At 38.7% G+C, this 21632-nt stretch overlaps 1 protein-coding gene across 5 annotated transcripts in view; it reads left to right on the top strand.

Moving 5' to 3' along the window:
• ARHGEF10 (Rho guanine nucleotide exchange factor 10) overlaps positions 1-21632 on the top strand; it is a 111081-nt gene that overhangs the window by 9929 nt on the left and 79520 nt on the right. For all 5 annotated transcript variants that reach the window (XM_069011483.1, XM_069011487.1, XM_069011485.1 and 2 more), the window contains exons 3-4: positions 3918-3993; positions 19949-20119. In XM_069011483.1, the coding sequence (XP_068867584.1) occupies positions 3957-3993; positions 19949-20119 (208 nt within the window). In that variant the 5' untranslated portion in view covers positions 3918-3956. The remainder of the gene's footprint in view (positions 1-3917; positions 3994-19948; positions 20120-21632) is intronic.

Below are 21632 nucleotides of genomic sequence, written 5' to 3'. Positions count from 1 at the left end.
ATTTTTAGTGCCAAACCTAGGAAGTTACTAGCTAAACGTCTGGAATAAAAGCATGCTACTGTGCTACAAGTAGGATTTTTTTTTAACAGTAGTTCCTTAGGCTTGGAATAGTTGGGGTTTGCCTAGATAGATGGCTTCAGATATAAGTGGGCAGGTAAACTGGGAACTTAAAAAATTGGAATACTATGTTTCCTCTTCCAGTCTGTAAATATGAGTAAGAATTACCTGTTCCTCCTAACAGTTTGGCAGGAAAGGACCAGATGAAATCATCAGGAAGTAGGCATGGGAAGTGAAGGCCAATGTTTTGACCAGAGCAGGTCAGCTGCCTTTGTTAAAAGTGTCCAGGAGCTCCTTGGCCTCTCCCCCTCATCTGCTGTATGTTGGGCACACAGGGGAAATACAGGGAAAGAGGGGAAAGGAGACAATATGTAGACAACCTCTGTGGCCCATAGCAGTCACTGCTATCTTTACCCACATCTGACACAGAGGAGGTGATGAGCACTGAGTCAGGTGAGCTTGTTTCACATCTGGATGCCAGTGGGAAATGTTAAACTTTCAGCTGGGTAACTCTGAGAACTTCTTTCTGTCTCTGTGTTCCTGTGATTGCTGTGCAGTCTGGAATGCTGCAGTTTAAGTCATTAAACAGAGGTTTGAGAAAACAATGTTATATGGGGGAGAAAAGCTCCATATTTTTATAACCTCTATGCCATGTTGAGTAGATCACGGCAGTTGTTCAGTTATTCATATTTATAATTTTAAGATGGAACACACGTGAATATAATAGCATACGTGTTTCATGTTTAATAGGGATTCTTTTCTTTGCAGTTTTTTAAATACATTTGGAACAACATCCTAATAGTCTGTGTCTTAAAAGCTGTTAATTTTTTAAATATAATTTTATATTAAACCAAGTAATATATACTCAGTGGTCTCGATGTTGCATCTGGAATTCGGTGTTCATTGTGAGGCCTCAGTACAAGTGAGAGACTGGCAAACTGGAGCAAGTCCAGTAAAGGCCACTGCTATGGTTGGGAGTGGGGAGAGATCAGGAGAGGCTGAGGGAAACCTTTGGGTTTGTGTCATTTTGAGAAGAAAGGACTGAGGGGGATTGAATTGCAGTCCTCTGCTTCCGAAGGCAGAGTTGGAAAGAAGGTGGAGCCAGGCTTTTTTCAGGGGTGCGCAGCAGGAGAATGAGAGGCAATGGTTGCAAGCTGCTGCAGGGCTAACTCCAGTTGGGCTTATGGGAAAATCCCTTCTCGGTGTTTCTGGTTAAGCTCAGTAGCAGGATGCTCTGGGGTGTGGTGAAACCTCCACCCTCATAGGGTTTCATAACTTGGAGGGACAAAGGCCATGAGCAACCTGATTTCATTTTGAAAACACCTGTATTGAGTCCATGAGACAACATTCTGAAGTCCCTTTCAGCTTAATTTGAGCTTTGATTTTCACTGTTATTGTCTAAATGCACCTATAAGCTGTGCTATGTAACTCTGTTAGCAGGAGAATCAGTGGGAAAGGCACTTGAGCTACAAATGCAAATGTACCATACGCTACTAGTCAAATTAAATCATCTGCCTTAATCTTGATTTAAACATCTTTAACTTGAGTTAGTTTCTGTGCCTATCAAAAGAAGAGTGAAAAACTTTTCTTTGAAATATAGTGCTATTAGAGATCCTTCGTAAATGTGCTGTCTGCTACATAAAATGACAATTTTTTTATTTTGTGGAGGGTATTAATGGAATCTGTGATACACAAGCTCTCTTTCCTGCTGCAGGGTTTTTCTCAGCATCTAAAAAGTGGAGAAAAATATGTGGAACTTCAAGATGAGTTAATGTAATGTATAAATCAACACCTAAGGCATTCTTAAGTGAGAAAGTGTATCTTTCTTCTTGTGAATAACTGCACTGTTCAGATGGGAGCAAGCAGGTCAGTGGGTAGGACTCTTAACACTGAGTCTGTGTCCTTCCTTTACACAATTCTTGTGTAATTTGAAGCATGTCACTGTAAGCTAGATCAAAATGGAAATCAAGCTGCATGGCTCAGCTCTGTCTTGTTAGTATTTGCTCATGAGGAAGGAATTGATTTATAAAATCATTGTTGAAGTTAACTTTGATAGATGTTTAAAAGCTTGCATCATACGCTTAAAGAAAAAAAATCATTCTGAAAGCCTTTTAGCTACTCTCGTAAAGATGCATTCGGGAAAGGGGCTGAGACTCACTTTCAGAGGTTTGCTGGCTATTACATGTTTCACACTTGAAAACCTATGCTCCAGTCATGAGCAGCTTTAAAAAAAATAAAGAAAAATGGCCTTTTCTTCAAACCATAACTATCGCTTGTTTTGGCTGACAGTTTTGGTGTGGCAGGATGCATTCCAGACATCTGTAAGCTGGAACATGCCTTGGAGCTCTGCAGATGTAAATTGTAGAGAAGCTTTAGAAGGAACACTGTATAGTGAAAGCACATAATGGAATCTTTTTGTGTTATAGGGAGATGTTGTATACTTGGGTGAATTCTTTCTGAGCCTTGGCTCTGAAGTTACTTGATTTTGTCTAGGACTGGATTAAGAATTACTGAAGTTTAAGACAGTTTAAAAGGGAATTTTGTATGCTTAGTAAATGAAATTGTTATGAATTTTCTCATCATAATAGGATCTTGCACTACCAGAGTTGTTATCCTTCCTGGCACATCTGTCCTGATAATTTGCCCTTGGAAATCTGGTGTTAGGGAGGTAAATTGCTTGGTGCCTCCTAGGGTTGGATCCTTTTTCAAAGCTTTTTTTTTCATTCACTGCCACTTTTTCTGTAAGTGGCAGTTGATGTGACCTCTGTGTTCTGATCCATTTTGTTTAATATTTTGCCACTGTACCTTGAATTTCACTGTCCCCTTCAATTTAATCTTTCCGTATTTGGGCTGTGGAGACTTCCAAGGTCTTGAGCTGTTCTGTTGCCAGCAGACGAGGTAACTTCTTCCGATTAACATCTATAGGCTACTCAAGCGCAGGGCAGAAAATTCAGCATTGGCTCTTCCACTGTCTTTTGTAGCTTTTGGAAACTTACTTTTCCTCCTAAGCCTTGTTCTGAAATTTGTCTTTTTGACATGCTTTCTCTTGAGGTAGAGTGAAAATGGGCTGGGGGCAGAGCATGTGCATTGCTTAACACAATAGGTTTTCCTTCTGGATGATACTGAAATGTCACTATTAAGTAGCATTATGCAGAAGGAGGGATGATGTCTCTCGTGGGTTCTGGGCTTTGCTCTCTCCAGTTGTGTATTCAGTACCAAAGTATGGGAATGCCTTGTAGAGTTACTCTTTTCCTTAAAACATGAGATCAGTGGCATTTGAGAAAAGAGGATGAAAGAAAAGATGCTCGGGAACCTGGTTGCTAGTACTTCACTCTCCTTAGGAAAGGTGGAAGTAAAGGGACTCAAGCAGAATTTTTAAGACTGGCAAAACAACCGATGGAAAGAAGCTGTGTACAAAGTGTATAGTTAAAACTTGTTATTTCTGATTGCTGAATAGAGAAAAGCATCATGAAAACTGATAAGCTTCCTAGAATTTTTATCCTTCACCCCTTCATGAAGATTTTGAGGTGAAATATATACTCCAAGCAGACATTGAAGTAGCATGTTTTAGTAATCTCCTTGTGATTGTCACAGTGGGAACTGCAGAGTACAAAATAGTTTAAAAACTTCGTCTTTCTTCAGCTGGCTTACTGAGATCATTAAAAGAATTGGCTCCAATATTGAGGGCTGTGTGCATAAAAATTTGGACTGTATTCATATGGAAGCAAGAAGCCAGGCACATTTCCTCTCTTCCATAATGGTATTAGCTAATAGAAATGAGCTTGGCCAAACTGAAAAGGAGTGTCTCAATACTTGGAAATTGTGTTCATCTACAAAACATGTTCCCTTCATTTTTGCAGAGTTTCCCAGTCTGCTAAAGGTGCGGTGGATACACTACAATGGACACAGATGATTTCCCTCCCCCACCACCAGAAGGTAATTGAAATAGTTTGGAGTTTAAAGCCAATTTTTCTGTAAGAATTTAATTATCTTTCCAGCAGTGATTTTACCTCTGCAGCATTCCCTTTCCCCTTATCACCCTAAGGCTTGGTCCCATTGGTATTCTGTTGAAATATGAGCTCCTGTCATCTACCCTGTCTTGTTCTTGGACTTCACTCGCTGGTGTAGTTAGAGCATGATGGGAAGAAACCTGTAAGCAATTGGTCTTTGCAGTCCAAACCTGAAAATGTGTTTTCTACGGCAACTCTGTGTAATCAGAGCACAGACACTTATGTAAGGGTATTATGGATGCTGGACTAAGGGGTTCACGTTAACACTCAGTGCCCCTTGCCTGCTGTATGCTGGTAGCTGGATGGCCTCTGGTGTATCCTAGGTTTCTGAGGGCACAAACGTAGGATCTACAAAGACACTGCATCACTGCCTTTTGTGTTTATGCTCTGAGAGAACATTGCATGTGGTGATTTTTTATCCTGTTTGATTTCCTGTAAGCACATCACTGTGCTTGCTGCTACGTATTTTAATACTTAACAGGATTTGGCTTTTGATAGTTGGATGCTGGGAGACTTCATAGAAGTGCTTGATCTGATCATCCCCAAACATAAATTTATGGAGACCTGTGGTTGAACTCAGTACAGCTGCTCTTATTTCAGTTAAGTTGCTATTATAGTTTGTACAGATAGTGATTTTTCTGTAAAATACTATCCATTCCTTATATAGGACAATATTACTTATGGACTTGCACTTTATTACGTACACTGATATATGTATATATTAATATAAATAAATAATATACATTATTGCCTATAGGACATTTCACTTATTATTTATACAGAATTTACATGAATCCATTTGAATATAAAAGGATTTTTAATCTTATTTTTGTGTAGCCGTAACTCTTTAGGAATTCAGGATTTGTCATTTTAGATCAGGACTGCTTTCTCTTTAGTTTAGGTACTGCCACAGAGGTCTGTTACTAGATACTATCTAGAGAGTTGGGAATGTGAAAGAAGGAGAAACTTGTGTAATCACCTTTTAATGGGTTAGATTTCTGGCCAACGTTATTGGCAGTTTCATTTATGCTCTGAGATATCACTGAGGTTATTGTTGGCAACAATTCCTTGGATGTCCATGTCCTAATCCATGTGGTCAGGACCCTGAATTCAGTTCAGTTTTGTTTAGTGACAGTTACTGTGAAACTGTCTCTACTGGATAATCCATCTCCAAAGCAGTGTAGTGCTGTAGGGGAAGAGTCATCCCTAAGGAATCAATATTTTCACTTGAGAGGAGGCTGCCGTTTTTCAAAGACAGCCGATAATTGCGGCAGTAGCTCCAACTCTGCAGCATTTCAGCTCGTGGGATACTCTTGACAAGATTTCAGGGTGACACAGTTCACTATGATTCCAGGATTCAAGTTCTTTTTCTGCAGAGGTCTTTGTGACATGTAGAACTATGTGTATCGTGTCCTTATTTTCAGACATGTCAGTTCTTAATAGGCTGGCATTAGATTTAACATAAATTGAGATTCTCCTCTACCCAATCTTGTGTCAATGTCAATTGATACTTTTTTTGGGGGTGGGATTTGGAACATGCTCCCCAGAGACCAGCACCAAGCCTGACAAAATTCACAAGATGCTTAGTTAATGCTTCAGGTACATGGTGTGATTCTGGGGTGATCATGTGCAGAACCAGGAGTGGGACTTTGATGAGCCTTGTGGGTCCCTTTCAACTCAGAATATTCTGTGATTTCTCTCTCATCTCAAAAAACTTTGTCTGAAACTAGTGGCACTTGTATATTTTTTTAGTTTACCATTGCTAACTCTCTTAAAAACATATTAAAGGGATTATCAGTGAAGATAAATTTTAATAATTACACGAAAAGACATTTTAGTTCACTTTCTAGCTAATTCTCATGACCTGTTTTGCAGGTGGAAAAGAAATGAGGATTTTAGGGCCAAGTGTGACAGCAAATACACATAACTAATAATTGAAGGTTTATTTTGTGTGCATATACACTGGCCATCCATGGATCTGTTCGGGGGGATGAGCAGCACCTGTCAGTGCCTTCAGACAGTGGGCACATGGGTGGGTTATCCTAGCTCAGAGTGAGGGTGAGATTCCTATTGAGTCCAGAAAGCTTTGATATACCATTAAATTTTTTTCTTTTTTTTTTTAAACTTTTTGTATAATGATTCTAAAATCCCACACTAGGCCCACAGATGAAATAAATTGCTTTTTCTAAAAGAAAAAAGTTCTTATGATGTTTTGGGAAATTTTTTGTTTACTTATTTTTTGTCCTAACAAAGATAGCTGTAGTGCTGAAAGTCATGTGGGCTCCTTTCTCTCTACAAGTGTATACCTTGCACTATAAATCTCAGCTTTAGTCTTGTCGAGTAAGTTTTCTATGGTTTTGCCAGGTAAATTCTCCAAACTTGTTTGTATCAATCCTAATACATACAAAGGGGAAGAAAGCATTAACCTTCATCTTTGTCACGGGGAAGTTGTAAGAAAATAGATGAAAGCTCCAGGGTTAAATAATGTGTTTTCATTAGCCATAGCCATCTGAATCCCTACCTTGTTTAAGTTAAGATACAATAAAGGTCAGTAGTGTAGCTGCTTCTGCCACTACTTGATAAGGAAAAACAACATGTGATAAAAGAATGGAATGTAACATATTTTATTTGTTTTAATTTATTTATGCAACTTGTCTGTTCATAGGTGTTTGGACATTCCATTCATGCTAATCAGGTAGTGGCAAGTCTGTGCTAGTTACCTTTTCCTACCTCAGAGCAAATTCAAGTAGTGAGTAACTTGGAAAAATTATTGCCTGTGTGTTCTGTCCTCTAGATTGCTTTAAAAAGAGCTGCTTCTTCTAGCCATGGATTAGCCAGGATTAAAAATTTCCTGTGTTTTTCTCTGTATATATTGAGGGAATGTATGGTTTAGCAACCAGGGAGCAGTTGGAGTGGGGTAGATGCAAAGGCTTCCTTGTCTAAGAGCAAAATCAAAGAAGCACTTCCAAAATGGATACTTGAGATGATAGTACTAGCTCATGTTCCCTGCTTTAGTGTGTCTGTACATATGAATTTAGGTATGAAGTGCAGACATTTAAGATTTCTTACATAAAAGAATTCCGTGGCTATCTTGTGAAATAAAATAGAGGATGATTCTTGTTCTGTCAACAACAACAAAAAATCCTTTCTTAAAAGCTAAATGAAAATGGCAACTTTTATTGTGGCTGTAAGTTATAATCATGCTTTTAATTGGTTGCTGTAAGGGAGTGTCCTTAACCAAACCCATTTAGAGAAGAGGAGGATATACTGTGGACTGCAGACTATGGAGGGAGGAAATGCAAAGCCGGTAGTTCTGAGAATCTGGAATCACACTGAGTCTCTCCTGTAGAGGACTTACCTTCACTCTGAACAGCTGGGACTGGATGTTAATGTTAGGATGGTGTTTACGTGTGATGGCCTGTACTTGTGCTATTACTCCTTTATTAGGAGATGTCATGTCTGGCAGTTTTTCATTCCTCTACTTGGAAAACATCTGGTGATCTTGCAAAGTGGAAGTCCTTTTCTTTAAGTGAGGACTTGAGAGGTGTTTATCAGGGCCTGTTTCCAAAGGAAAGCCATGTTTGTTTGCCTGGCAGGATGGATACCTGAGAAACAGCTTCCTGCACAAGGGAGACTTGGGGGAAGGGAGTGGGGTGTACTTTCTGTGCCAAGGAGGCTTAGTTTTGGATTTTCATCATCTCTTAATATGTCCGTCTCTCACTCTTTCTGGTACATGGCACTATGCCTCATATGATTTCTCTGTGAAAACTATTAAAAATCATTTGGTATATTTTATCATACTGAGTACACTTTTATTTTGTTTTCCAGTTTTAGAAAATTAATGTAAATGATACGTTAAAATTTTAAAGTGAAATACTGAAATTTCAGTGTTTGTACTAGGACATTGTGAGAATTGATTTGAATGCATAGTCTTGATATTACTGGCAAATACTCTCTTTACCTGAGAGAGAATCAATTATAACTCTTCATTTGAGGAGCATGAGAGGTGTCCTTATGGACCAAGTGTAGTGGAGAGCTGGATGTTCACTCAACTACACCATTGTCACCAGTGCCTTGGGTAAAGCTAGATGAGAAACCTTGTCATGCTGAAGTTTGGGATTTAAGATGTTCTTCAATGAAATGAAGTTGTTTTTTTCTAAAACTGGAAATAGACTAAAAATATCTCCTAGACACCAGTTGTAAAAGCATTTTGTGCACCTTTCTGTATAAAAAATCAGCTCTCTAGAGCTATGAGTGGGATATTTCTTTGTTGCTGATATGTAGAGACATGTAGAGCAAGGAATCCAAGGACTTAAATCTGGATATCCTGTATGCAATTGAGTGCTGTGATTGTGTCTTTCCGCAGTTATTTTTTGTGGTTTCCCTGTCAGGGCCAGAACACTAAAATAGTCCTTGCTCCTCTGTCCCTGAGAAGGAAGTCTGGCCTGAGTCCTTGGGTAAGAGTGAGGTAGAAACAACTGTGCTCTCATAAAAGTTTCCACTGGGATGACCTTATGTATTATAACAAAAAAATCCCTAACCAAACAAAAAACCCCACCAACAAACAAAAAAACCCACCAACCCCAAAAACCTGAAACCAAACAAAAACCCCACCAACAAATAAAAGAATTTTTATTAGCTCTAGTAAGGAGCTGCTGGACAGCTGCTGTGTTTTGCTGCAGAGATGACTGTATTTCTCTGCTAGGGGAGCTGCTTTTTATTCTGTGTTCTATATGTATTTCTTTCAAATTATTTAGTTACCTTTTCCACAATTTAGTGTAAAATTTCATAGTTTATTTATGTTTTAACAGTTTTAAAAAGCTAATTTTTTGAATGAGACAAGAGGTGGTTATAAATTGGGCTTTTTTAATACTGACAAGGGAAACACTTGCATGTTTTATGATTTAGTTTCTGAAAATAAAGAATGTAGAAGACCCTATGATTGTATTTATTTACTGTGATTGGGAAAATAAGACACTGTTTAAATTAAACTGCAGATATAAAAGGAGTTGGTCTTGGACTAAACAATATTGTTAGGTATCTATTTTCAGCATACAGACAGTTACAAATGATTGCAAAAAGGGAGCCAAGATTTCAGAAGAATGAGAACAGAATATGAATTGTAGTTATGAATGGCTCCTTGTTTTTGAAACTGGCAATAGCTTGCTGGTGTCTGACATCCCATCTGTAACAGAACAATTTATTTATTTCTAAAGGTCACATTTCTCTCAGTAAATGAAGGAAAATACATTGTTTAAGGTAACGATCAATTATTTTATGTGACAATTCAGACAAGCTGTGTAATGAAGACTAACAAGAAAATTCCCTTTGCAAAAACCATTTATGAATGATGTATTTTTTCTTCTAGCCAAGTATATTTAAGTGTTGGGAAAAACAAAAATTAAAAAGGAAATAAATAGATGAATAAATAGCTTATTTCTGGTTTTAGCAGCTACAAAGAAAACACAATGTACATAGATATAATTATATCTCATTTTATTTTGAAGAAAAATGGTAGAAACTTTGCTACTTGTTTAGAACATGTTAAATTATGTTACTGTTATTGTTTTCTTGGTAGGTGACTTCATTCTTTTGAGCGTATTTGGTGTTTTCCTTCTGAATAATAAGATGTCATTGTTTTGTTGGGTTTTTTTTTCTGTTTACTCAGCTGCTCTTTAAGGTGACTTGACTTTACTTGCTAGCTCTGCTCGGGGACAAGGCCCAGACTTGTTAATCAGAAAGAGTAGATGATGATGAGATAAAGGCCTTTCAGGGGATTGCAGCAAAACTTGATCATTGGTTGTGGAGGTAACTAGTGTTGATTGCTTAAAAAAAACCCCAACAATTGTAAAGGAATTTGTACTGATTTTTGGATATTCTTCCAATAAACAGTTGAAACTAAGCTCTGAAGTTTTAATTTCAGTGAGCCAACATGTAAGAAGAGGGTGCGTTATTTTTTTTCTATGCTTCTTTTGCCTTTTTAGGACTTGTATCTATCATTAACTAGCTGGGATAAATTGCTGGCAAAAATAGAGGTTTTTTTTTTATTTTTGGAGTTTTTTACTTCTGTTTCACTGAACACAGTAAATATTCACTAACCATGCCTAAAATCTCTGTAATGAGTCTACTCTAGAGTTTACAGAAAGATTCACTTTTTTAATAAATTGTTATAATTCTTTTATCTTGTGCATGAGCACAGATAAAAGCTTGTCTGCATTGTAATAAATAAAGTGTATGAATTTTTGAACAACACATTTGTTAGGTGCTGCTTGCTTTTCCTACATGGAGGAATTGAAACTATGCCTGGCAATCTGAGGAAAACGTACTTGTTAAACATTTTTGGGAGAAGACTCTTCCAACCTTCTGTACAGATTTTCTTTTTTTCTTCCTCATTGAAATCATCTTCCCAGCCTTGTCATATTTTCATTAAAATTAATACAGAAGATGATTTAGTAGGTCAAAGAAGGGTTGTTGCAAGAATATCTCTGACTGTTAAATAGTCTGTTGTTGAGTTCAATAACTTTGTTTAGGTGAAAGCATGATAGTTTCTGGATAACCTTATGTTGGTAGAAGTTTCTCAAGGAGCTGGAAGGAGAGATGCCTGTGCTCCTGTGCCCATGGGGATGTCAACACTGGGTGACTTCCCAGTTATTACTGCAACCCTAGGGTGTATGACTGTGTCCCACAGCCATAGGGAGGAGGAGAGAAGATCCAGCAGGCAGGAATTGTGCAGCAAGATTGATTTATTTAATTATTTTACAAACTCTTTTATAGACTTTTTCTTCATAGTCTAAAAAGGATCAGCCACCCCTTGGGGTGATTGGCTAAAATCCTAAAACATCCATTGTCAAAATATTTTTATACTGTACTATAAACAAGACTTTTCAAGGCCGCAGGTGTTTGGTTGTTTACATAACTCGGCCACCTCTTCTGTGAGAGAGAAAAGTCTCTCACGGGCTTAGAAAATAGAAAGAAAATCCTTGCTAGCAGCATTTTTGTATCTACACCCAGTCTCTGTATTTCCCCATTATGTATGTTGGCAGGGAGAGACAGAGGGAAATGCAGGTGCTGCCCTGGGAGCAGTGAATTGGTTAAGTGTAGTTTGTCCAGAGGATCTTAGCAGTCTCCTGTATCACAAAGGGAAGTAGAATTAACTTTGGCTGGCATTGCTGTTTCCCCATGCATATCAGATGGTGACCCACTTGTATTTGCATGAGAAGAACACTTGCCAGCTGTATTGGGTCTTGCTGAGATGCAGTTCATTTTCCCACAGCAGCTCTCTCAGATTCGGCTGGCATTGGCTCTGCTGGACATGGGGGAAGCTTCTGGCAGCTTTTCACAGTAGCCACCACTGTAGCCCCTGCACTACCAAAACCTGGCCATGGAAACCAAATACACAAAGCAAATTCTTAACAAGGTGCTTTATATTGGAAGAAATTCCTTCCTGACTTCCATGTGGGCTGGCTGAAGGTCTGAATAGTGATGTTTGTTTATGGCGGTGATGCCTTTTCCTGGTCTTAAAATCAAGAGTCATACACGGTTAGAAGGGGAAAAGGGATTTTACCTTGGTATTTATTTTAAGGATCCTTAGGTGCACACGTCCAGGTCAAGTGCACCAAAATGCACACCCAAAAGATCTGGTACAACATTATAGGTTTTACTAATTAGCATATCTATCAAAGATTCCCCAGTGAGAGGCTTGAGTGAGTCCCCCTCCCCAAGGAACCTTCCCCTGGATGGTTCTATCTTAGTTTACAGAATGTGTTCTGGAGAGGATTTTGGGGTCTGGGGCACACTGATCCCTAACTAGGAAGCTTCTAAAATGTTTAGTCTCTCAGCTTGACAAACAAGTCCAAGAATGTAGGCAAAAAGCACTAAGAATACAGAAGTTGTAAAAAAGATATAACAGGAGTATAAAAGAAAAGGCAAAAAATCTTCATGGTATCAGTGGTTTTCTTCGACCAGTCTTGGGGCCAAGGCAGAGCTTCCTTCCCTCTCCATGGCTAATGAAAGGAGGCAGTGAAAAGGGCTCTGAGGCTGTTGGACTGAAAGGTCCCAAGGAAACACCATTGTTGCCCAGTATCCACTAAGGTGATAGAATTTCTGGTACAAGGTGTGTTAAAAGGGTACTGTAAAATAGGATTTTTGAGAGTTCTGTGGTGTAAGAATTACTGTTTTCATGAGTTTGTTTGAATTCCACAGGTTTTTTTTTTTTTTTTTGAGCTAAAAAAGGACCTTACTGTGGTAGGGCAAATAGGATCAAGATATGTTCAAACAATAATTAGAAGAAATACTGAGAAAGGGGATGCTTTAAAACTCCCTCCTCATTAGTTGCTGGGGTAATGGATTTGTCATATTTTGGATATATTATGCTTAGTTCACAAATCAATCTATCTGAATAGTGCTCTTTAGGCTGGGCGAAGGGGTAACCAAAGAAATGAGGAAGTGAGAAGCCAGCTAAAATCCAGAATATTTCCAGTATTGTCCTGGATGTACGGGACATAACCATCCTGTTCTAGTTTATACATTTTTCTTTTTTAGTGAAAGATACAGTAAATTGCTGTAAAATGTAATACCTAGTTCGTTTCTTTAACCAGAATTCATCAAGGGGAAAACACAAATAACTAAATCTTAGTTATTTTTAAATGTGTGAACAGGCTGCACTCCGTTCTTGGAGTGTTAGATGGAGTTATAATTGTTGGGAAAAAGGAACCTTTGGCAGTGTGTCCAAAAGGACAACTTGATTCCTGGAGCTGCATGCATCTTATGATCCCTGCCTCGGCTGGTGCTGTGGAGGTGGGCTGAGTGTACAAACAGCTCTGTGTCAGCATCTGTTGGAAGTCAGATGCTTTTAGATGTTCTAAGTGGTGCTTTTGGGGGGTGCCAGCCAGTGCTTAAGTTTTGACATTGCTAGACAAAGGGTTGTTCAGCCTGGACAGACAGAACAACAGTGATCCAGGATTTAGGCATCCCTTTGCCAAGTCATTTGAAGGTTCAGTCTAAGAAGTATGTACAATTGCTGGCAAGGTGGAGGAAAAAACATGATCCAAAAATGAAGTAAAATCCTTTGCTAACTTCCTAACCAGAATGTGTCAGCCTGGTAGAAAGATGTTGCTAGAATGATCGAAGACCTAAAAACCCAAACTTTTGCTCTGGTTAGCTTTCAGCTTTTCTTTAGTATGATAGTCAGTTTATGCACCCAAGCTGTATGTTTCCTTTCTGTAGAAGTGGGATCTCAAGCTTCCTGTTTTAGGTCTCCAGGGTGTGTCTGGCTGCCTTCTGCTTCATAGAGTTCTCAGTTACTTTTAAAGAGCTTTTGGTCCAAGGTATTGCTAGATGATACAGCAGTTTTATATTGCTAATTAGAGTTAAACAGACTGTATTAGAGAAATGCACATACCTCAAACCATTAAACAGCAATTGCTTCAAAGTAAAAGTAATTATTTGGAAAACTAGATACTAATAGTTGATAACTGATAGAAAAAAGAAATGTAGATGTAAATAACAAGCCAGACTGCTCTCACTGGTGGGAATTTCCTTAAAAATGGTTATTTTTTCATAAATATGTTGACTACATGGTCAAAACTACATTTTCTAGATTTTTTTTCTGTTTTTCCTTAGTATGTAATTTGTAACCTATGGTTAGCCAACATGCTCTGTCCTTGCACTGCCAGAGCTGGATATTTCATTTTCTCAATGACATTGTAGTCTTCTGCTGTTTGATTTCTGTTTTATTAAAGCTCTCTGGTTTTCCTATTCCCGGTGTGGGTTGTCCATTTGGCAGCACGTCGTAGGTGAGTTGAGCGGTTTGTGTGCGCGGTAGCTGAGGCCGAGCCTGGCTGCACAGCCACCACCAGCACTGAGCTCACCAGCAGACGTGTTGTACCTCAGCTCAGGTGCCTGCTGGCATTTATACCAATGCAGACGGGTGACCTTGGGGGTACTAAGGGTCAAGTGTATTCGTATTCCTTAAATATTGATGGAAAGCTTGTAGCCTATAATATGGATAGATGTTTTTCCGCATAGAGAGTGATCTCTCATGTATTTATGCAGAATTCCAGATAACATCTGACTAGGCTTTCCTTACAGCACCAGCAGAATTTTTTGGTGAAATTCGAATGTCAGAATGTGCTAATATGGTGCTGAGGTGAAAGAGACATCCTCGGGACCAGTCTTGGTCTGTGTTTCTGGTGGTGGCAGACAATACCAGTGCCACCAGTGTGATGAGTAATTAAACTAAATGGCCACAAAACACTGATTTTACTTAGCTGCCTTTCTGCCTATAAGATAGTACTGAAAAGTACCTTGAGGCATTAAAAAGGAGTGCAAGTCTGCTGGTGTTGCTTCTGCTTTTCTCTGGACAGCCTGGTTCATGTTTTAATGCTTTTATTTTAGACTTCTGATTTTTTGCAACTCAGTTCTTTTAAATTTTACTTAATAAGAATTAAATTTTAGTGCTGTGAGTAGTTTTTAAAGTTCAGGGTCTTTTTGCTATTTGTAAATCTTTCCTAACATTTACAGACCTGGGCTTTATTTCAAGGAATGCAATTTTTTTTGTATTAGGCATGCTGTTGTTAGCAGTCTCTCTGAAACTTGAGCAGGCAGATTCATTACTCTTCTGACTCTGGTTTTGAATTTGTTTTTTTATCCAGAAGAATAATATCTGTTGTGCATGCCTAACAACATAATTAGTATGTAATGTGTGTATTTGCAAAATACTAAAGAGGCATTTATACTTTTTTCTTTGTTATTTATTTGCAGGAAAAGCCTGTTAATTCATCTGGTTTTGCTTTTGTTTCCATCACTGGAAACACTTCTTGCATGAATGTATACTGTTTAGTTTGGTTGGGTTTTATTTGTAACTGTTTTCTACAGAGACTGGTAATGCTGACATTGTGTTCTCGCTTTTGGATGAGTGTGTGAGCTGTGTGTAATTAGTGGTGTGCTTGTACCACAGGAACATGGGTTCCCTGCAGTGCCAGCTTAGCACAACTGTGAGTGCAAGGGGAATGAAAGTCCTTGGCTCTGATCAGCTTCCCATGGGAGGGAGTGCACACTCATGTGTTTTTGCATACAGTTTTCCCCCAGCAACACAGACGCTTTCCACCTGTGTGACTGTGTGAAGAGGTGATTTATGGATGCCAGTGGTATGCTGGTGGATGTCATGTGTGACTGGGAAGTGTCAGTGAAGGGCAGTGTCTGCAGAAGCACTTGCTGGTGAAGGTCAGCCTTTCTCCTGCGGGGTCCCTCCTGCCCTGCCCCTCAGCGCTCTCCCTGCGCAGGTGCTGGTGCAGGTGTCCTTTGAGGAAGGGCAGAAGAGCGATGTGTCAGCTCAGTACCAGCATGACAGAATATTTAACTGCAGTTTTCTTTCCTGCAACTGAAGAACTAGTGGTCACAAGTGGGAGAGTGGGTTGAAAATACCGTGTTGCTTTCTAGCTGTGGGAATGCAACCTAAGCAGTGCTTTCAAGCAGAGAGAAACAAGAGGCTGTCCAGTGGCAACCAAGTTTCTTGAAACCTGTCTGCAAATTCCTGCTGAATGTGAGGCAACTGTTATTTTACAAAGATTTACAAGCTGGCCAAATCAGGAAGCTTCTGCAGGCATGAGTGTTGCCTAGCACAAGGTTCACCATCCTGACAAACACCAAGCCTCTGCTAATTTCAGAAATTTCATCGGAAATGATAAGTGAGCAACTTGAGAGCCCATTTATCCTGGAGCACAGTCAGCAGGGTGTGTTTGGCCCCACATGGTTAGATTTACAAAAATAATGGTAACTTTAAAAATTCAGTCATTTCCTAGTGTCTGCATGCTTTCAATACTTATTTCTACAGTACACTTTCACAAGGAGCTCAGCAGATTATAATTGTCTAGAAGTAAAGGTCTGTAAAGGGAAGTGTATCTCATCAGAGAAATCTCTGGAATGTATCAAGGATAAATAATAAGCATTTAGATTGCTATGTCTGGCAGTTTGTTTTGACTTGTAACCTGTGTAAGTTAGCAAATTTTATAATACCTAAAAATATTCTGGGATAGTAACATTTAAAAATTTTTTTTTACTAAAAGGTTTTGTGTATTTCAAGACACTCAAGTATTTGTAGAAAGTTGAAACATTTGGGGAATTCATTTGAAAAAAAGGTAGGTCTTTGCAGTCCTAAGTGTCTTGTTGCAATCCAAAATACATGAGTAAAAAAGATAAGTGTTTTAAAACTGCATGTTGGATTAAGAGCAGGCAACTCCTGCCAGTCTGTTTTAGGTTCAATTGTATCCATATTTTTCACTAAATAATAATTAGATGTATGTCATTTGAAACATTGTACAAGTATTTCCTTCATCAGTCATATGGTAGAAGTGACTAAAAATGTTTATTGAGTCTTCTAAGTATAATGGATGCATTTCCACTTTTTGTTCCATAATAGCCTGTGAACTTTAAAAAAAAATGAGTACAACTGATTGCAAAGATGACATTCCTAATTATACAGAAGCTTTCATTTCTAAAAATATTTTTCAAACCTTAAAACACAAAGTATTCATATTTTTTGGTGGCAGCATGCCTGTTTATGTCCAGGGCTTCCAAGTTTATTGTTACTGTGCCCCAGACTGCTGAACTGTTTGTGCTTGGACTTTTATTTCACTCTTCCTTTATCATGGTTTTTCATAGAAGAAACTCAGTTGACTTCTTTTGGATCATCATGAATTTAGGAGATTGCAGGGGGAGGACAGACTGTTGGGGTGCTTTTATTATTTCCGGTGTGTTCAAAGTACACTTAATAGAAGTGCAGAGCTATTTTATCTTATTTCTGTGCCACTAAAGTAAACTGTTTAAGAAAACTATTAATGAAGCTTCACTGACTTAATCTGGGCTTTAAAATTAATATCACTATTTTAACTCCTTAGCTGTATTACATTGAACTATAAATAATTTGAGGGTAATGGATGGGAAAGCAGATGGTGCCAAGAATGCTTTGCAATTGGCAGAGCAACCAAACATTTTTTAAATTTGCTTGTGCCCCAGCAGGTCTCTGCAAACACAGCCTAAGCGAGCTTGTTTTTGAAGTAAACTTAAGAAATGTCATTTCACTGGCTAACAAAGCACAGAAAAAAAGTCATAAATCTGTGTGCTGTGCACAGTTATGAGAACATGTATTCCTTTTTCTGATTCTAAATTAGCACTTTCATACTTAATTTAACTTGAAGACAATTTTTCCATTATATCAGACTTTTTTCAGTCTTGAAAACTCCAAATAGAAATTTTTAGAAATGTGAGAATTTCCCTGAAGCATTTACAGAGCTTTCAGAGTGGTATTGCCCTAAGATGAAAAAGTTTAGTCAATTATTGTATTCTCATTCCTCTGGCTGGCACACATAAAGCTAAGGATGTGAGTAGTGAAAGGGCAAATTGGATTTTTAGTAACTAATTTAATTATTTGAAGTAATTCCAGACAGATTCTGTCATGCTAAGCATCGTGTGATTATTACTTCAGAAAAAAGAAGTAGTACATTTTAAAATTAAGGGGGAAAAAAAAGCTGTCCTCTGTGTGTTTTTTGCAAGGGAGGGTGCCTTGAAAATCCCCTCCTAACACACCCACCCACCCACCATGCTCCCTCTCTTCCCCCCCTTTTTTTTTTCTGCAAGAACCATTGCCTCATGCACTTTTTGGCTTGATCCTTTTGATTTGCAGATAGAGGGTAGGAGGAACTCGGGCTTTCTTTATGAGCATGAAACTTTGCAAGATCTGTGGCGGTATTTAGTAGCCAGATTCACCCTGGGCCTAACTGTTGTCTGTCTTCCTAATTGTAGCACTTAAAAAGAGCTTTTGTCTGTGTGTTGTTGTGACATAACACAAAGAACTGTGGAAAAAGTAGGTATTTTCAAAACAGGAATTTTTCTTTTTTTGTATGATGTAATTTGTATTTATCTGCAGTTCTGATCAGCTCTTAAGTTGGAGCAAAAAGCCCCCATCTTCCTTTTTATTTTATTTTTGTTGTTAAAATACTTTTTCCAATTGAAATAGTATGCCCTTGATATTAAAAGCTTAAAAGGAGAATATTCTTATTAAATATGGGATGGAAGGTATCTGTAAATTTAAAAGGCTAAAGTTTATGCCTGCGGAATGAAACAAATGTAAAAGTGATGCAAAGCTGAAATATAGTTTTAAAGCTTTCTGAACTGAGGATATTTGTGTCCTGTCTGCCTTTTTGACAGACATGTAATCTTTCTTTTTTTGTCTCTTTTTGTAATCTTAACCTGCTATTCCATCAGTGATGTGATTACGGGATCTTTCCAAGCTGTAGTGCCCATTTATCAGGTTCTGTTCCTTGTTTATGATGCAAAGTAAAAGTTTTTAAATGAATAAAGCAGGGCAGTGTTAACAGCCATAACAGAAAAAAAAAATAGGTGGCACATCCAATTTTTTTTCACTCAAGTTGAAAAGACATCTTCCCCCCCTTTTGTTTCTTTTCCCCATTACACAGTCAAGCAACAAGTATTGCAATTTAGTCAGATGGATGCTAAATCAGGAAGAATGCCATGTTTGTCTTTAATCACTTGGAAGAGCTCTGAAGAATTTCTTGCATCTTTCAGGAAAATAAGAATTGCTAATGGACAAAGGAAAAATGAGAAGCCTGACTTCATACAGAAGAATTTTTAAAAGGAATTAATCAAAATGAAATTAAATGTCCTGCTGCCTCAGCCATAACCCATGACAATAAATGCAGGATAACCCGGTTTTTTTTTGTTCCTTACTATTTTTGCAATTAGTTCACTTTTTCTCCTGCAGAGAGGCTTCATGAAAGATCTTGTTATTTGTGGCTGTGGTAAAATATGCTGGCTCAGCCTGCCTGAAGAAACAGAAGCCTTGGCAGGAATGCTGATTACCATGACAATCTAAGCAGTCTAGAGCTTCGGGGTGTTGTGGGTTTTATCATAAAAATAAAAAATGTGTCTTGGATAGTAGGATCGCTGATAATATCATGGTGCTGCATATCCAATTGTCATTGCAAGACTTTATTTTTCATTTTGTGTTACCTGAGGAGGGGGAGGGGGGGACCTTATCACATTCAGGTAAATTTTTATAACATACTTGTGTGTTTACATCTTCATCTATTTTAGGATATAGTTTTGTGCAATATGTACATGAGGGGGTTTAAATCTTCATGGGTTTTCCCCACTAGCATGGAGGGAAACTGCCGTGTACTTTTTCCTGCTCCCTCTCCCCCACCTCACATACAGTGCCAGATCTGTGCTACAGCATCTTCACAAGCAAAGACAAAAAAACCCCAAACCCACCCTTCCTATCCATATTAGGGTGTTATTTCAGCCATTACTGCCTCAAAGGTACCCCACCCTACCTTCACCAGAATTCACTTGTGTGTGGTAACAGGGCTGATGGCATGAGGTCTTTGGTTTAAAACTGTCTCAGATTGGAGTAGGGAAACCAATCTGCTGGTCTCAAATGGAGTGTGTGAAATAAGTTATTGTCACTGATATTTAGACACTGTTAGGAAAGAATAGAAAGGAAAAATGACTTGAAGTTATAAATTTGCAAAGTCCCTGTGCAAATAATTCATCTGTGAAGTTTTCTCATTTAAAAGTTGGCTTTTTACATGTTTTTCTAAAAATCTTTTGGCTCATTATGACAAAAGGAAGGGTATTTGCATTATCCCTTGTTAATTTCTTTCCAAGTAATTTCCTTGTTTACACTAAAGGATTTATTGAAAACTGCATGAGGTTATCAACACATCAATGAACTTTTGTTCTGTGCCAGTAACCTCAAAATCTAAGGGTTCATTGTATAAGCTTCATTTGTAATATGGAGCATTTACTGGTCCCATGAAATCATTATTAAGAGCAAACAGCCAAAGGTGTGTCTTTCTACCCAGTTCTAGAGCATGAACCAAAAGCCACAGGTCCGAATGATGAAGAGGAGGACGAGGGAGAACAGTTTGACTTTGATAGTGGAGATGAGATACCAGAAGCAGACAGGCAAGCCCTTGTGCCACCTATTCCCGCTCCTGGAAATAACATAGAGCACCAAGAGGCTGGTGCTGCAGGTAAGTCAGCCTGTTGGTCTGCACCTCCACTGGGCTAAATAGTCAAGACTCATCAAAGGATGCCTTTTCTTGTCCGTGCAATAAAAGTACTTTAACAAGAGTTTTCCATGACTGAATGATTGGTGTTTGTAAATACACATATGTTGGGTTTATTTTGGAGCAGTTTGCTTGCAATGGAAGGCAGATACGTAGCTGTTATCATTATTATTATCTATAGTAATAAGGCAATATGAAAGCATAAAAATACCACTCAACGTAAAAGGGAAGAAAAAGAAAGAGAAAGAAAGGGTAAGAGTAGGGAGATACATAATTACCACCCATAGATCTGTGATGAGACTTAATTGAAGTGATGATTGAAGGTCTTGATCTGTCCGGAGGTGGGGGAAAAAGCCCACAAAATACAAAGTCCAGTGGGTTAATACATTCTCAGGTTCAGGTGGGAGTGCCCAAGCATGTCCTCTGTGAGGGGGAAGTTTTATGCTGTCTTTTGATCACGTGCAGTTCTCTGGTGGAAGGCCTCAGGAATGAGTCAGGGGGCACTTCAGGAGTCATTGATAGTTTATGACCTCTTCTAAGGCAGCTGCGTCTCGTGTCAGTAAGCCTGTGTGTGAATGGGACCTTCCCTGGGAAGAGGGCGTGTGTGTAAGGGAGGGCAGTTTGGTGTGATAAAAGGCACAATTCTGTCTCCACAAGGTCTGCCTCTTACCAGCCTCAGAGCCCAGTTTGTAGCCTCTGGTGGTGATACGTTCACCCCTTCTGTCTTATGCAGACCAGAGGTTTGTCATTACACACCCAAAAGCTCACCGCCTTCCCTTTGCAGGCTTGCAGACCTGGCCTTAGCAAAGCACCCTGGAACCTCCAAAAATGGTCAATTTGTTTTGAGTCATAGTTCAGTCTCTTACATATGGAAATACCATGCAAGTGTTTTGAATATTCCTGCCAGTTACAGTCATGGTAGATCTGACAGGGCAAGTGACTAGTGTGTGTAATTCCTGTGAGGTTTCCCATTCAAGTGTGACATCCAAACCAATGGACTGGACATAGTCTGAGTGTCTTGCTACAGGGAAACTTTATACCCTTGCTGGTCTTAAGGCACATTGATGGCTTGAGATAAGCTGCTCCACAGCTAAACTTGCTAGTTACTGAGCTTGAGATGTGCATAAAACTAAGTGGAGTTTGAATGTATGAATTTTGTTCATGAACAGAAATGTTGCTAAATATTGAAACATTTTTTTATGACGTATGCAGATGTTCCCAGTGCTGAGGTGTAGTCTGGAAATTGCTATATTCTGCTCAAGTTGCTAACAGCTGATTTTCCTTACTTTGATCCAATTTCCTTTTGTAAGCAGACTCACTGTGCTTATGGCAATTAAAGATAGATAACTCTTCAGGTACTGTGCAGTTTGACAGCCTGGAACTTAAGCACCATCTTTCCCTGAGCATCTGTTGCTCACTCACCCTTTTGTGGAGTTGTGCTTACAGCTCAAAATCATTTGATCACTTGGGATGCAGT

This window comes from Aphelocoma coerulescens, chromosome 3 (assembly GCF_041296385.1).
Source record: "Aphelocoma coerulescens isolate FSJ_1873_10779 chromosome 3, UR_Acoe_1.0, whole genome shotgun sequence".
NCBI classification, from domain to species: domain Eukaryota; kingdom Metazoa; phylum Chordata; class Aves; order Passeriformes; family Corvidae; genus Aphelocoma; species Aphelocoma coerulescens.
This window is presented reverse-complemented; position numbering and strand designations above follow the sequence as displayed.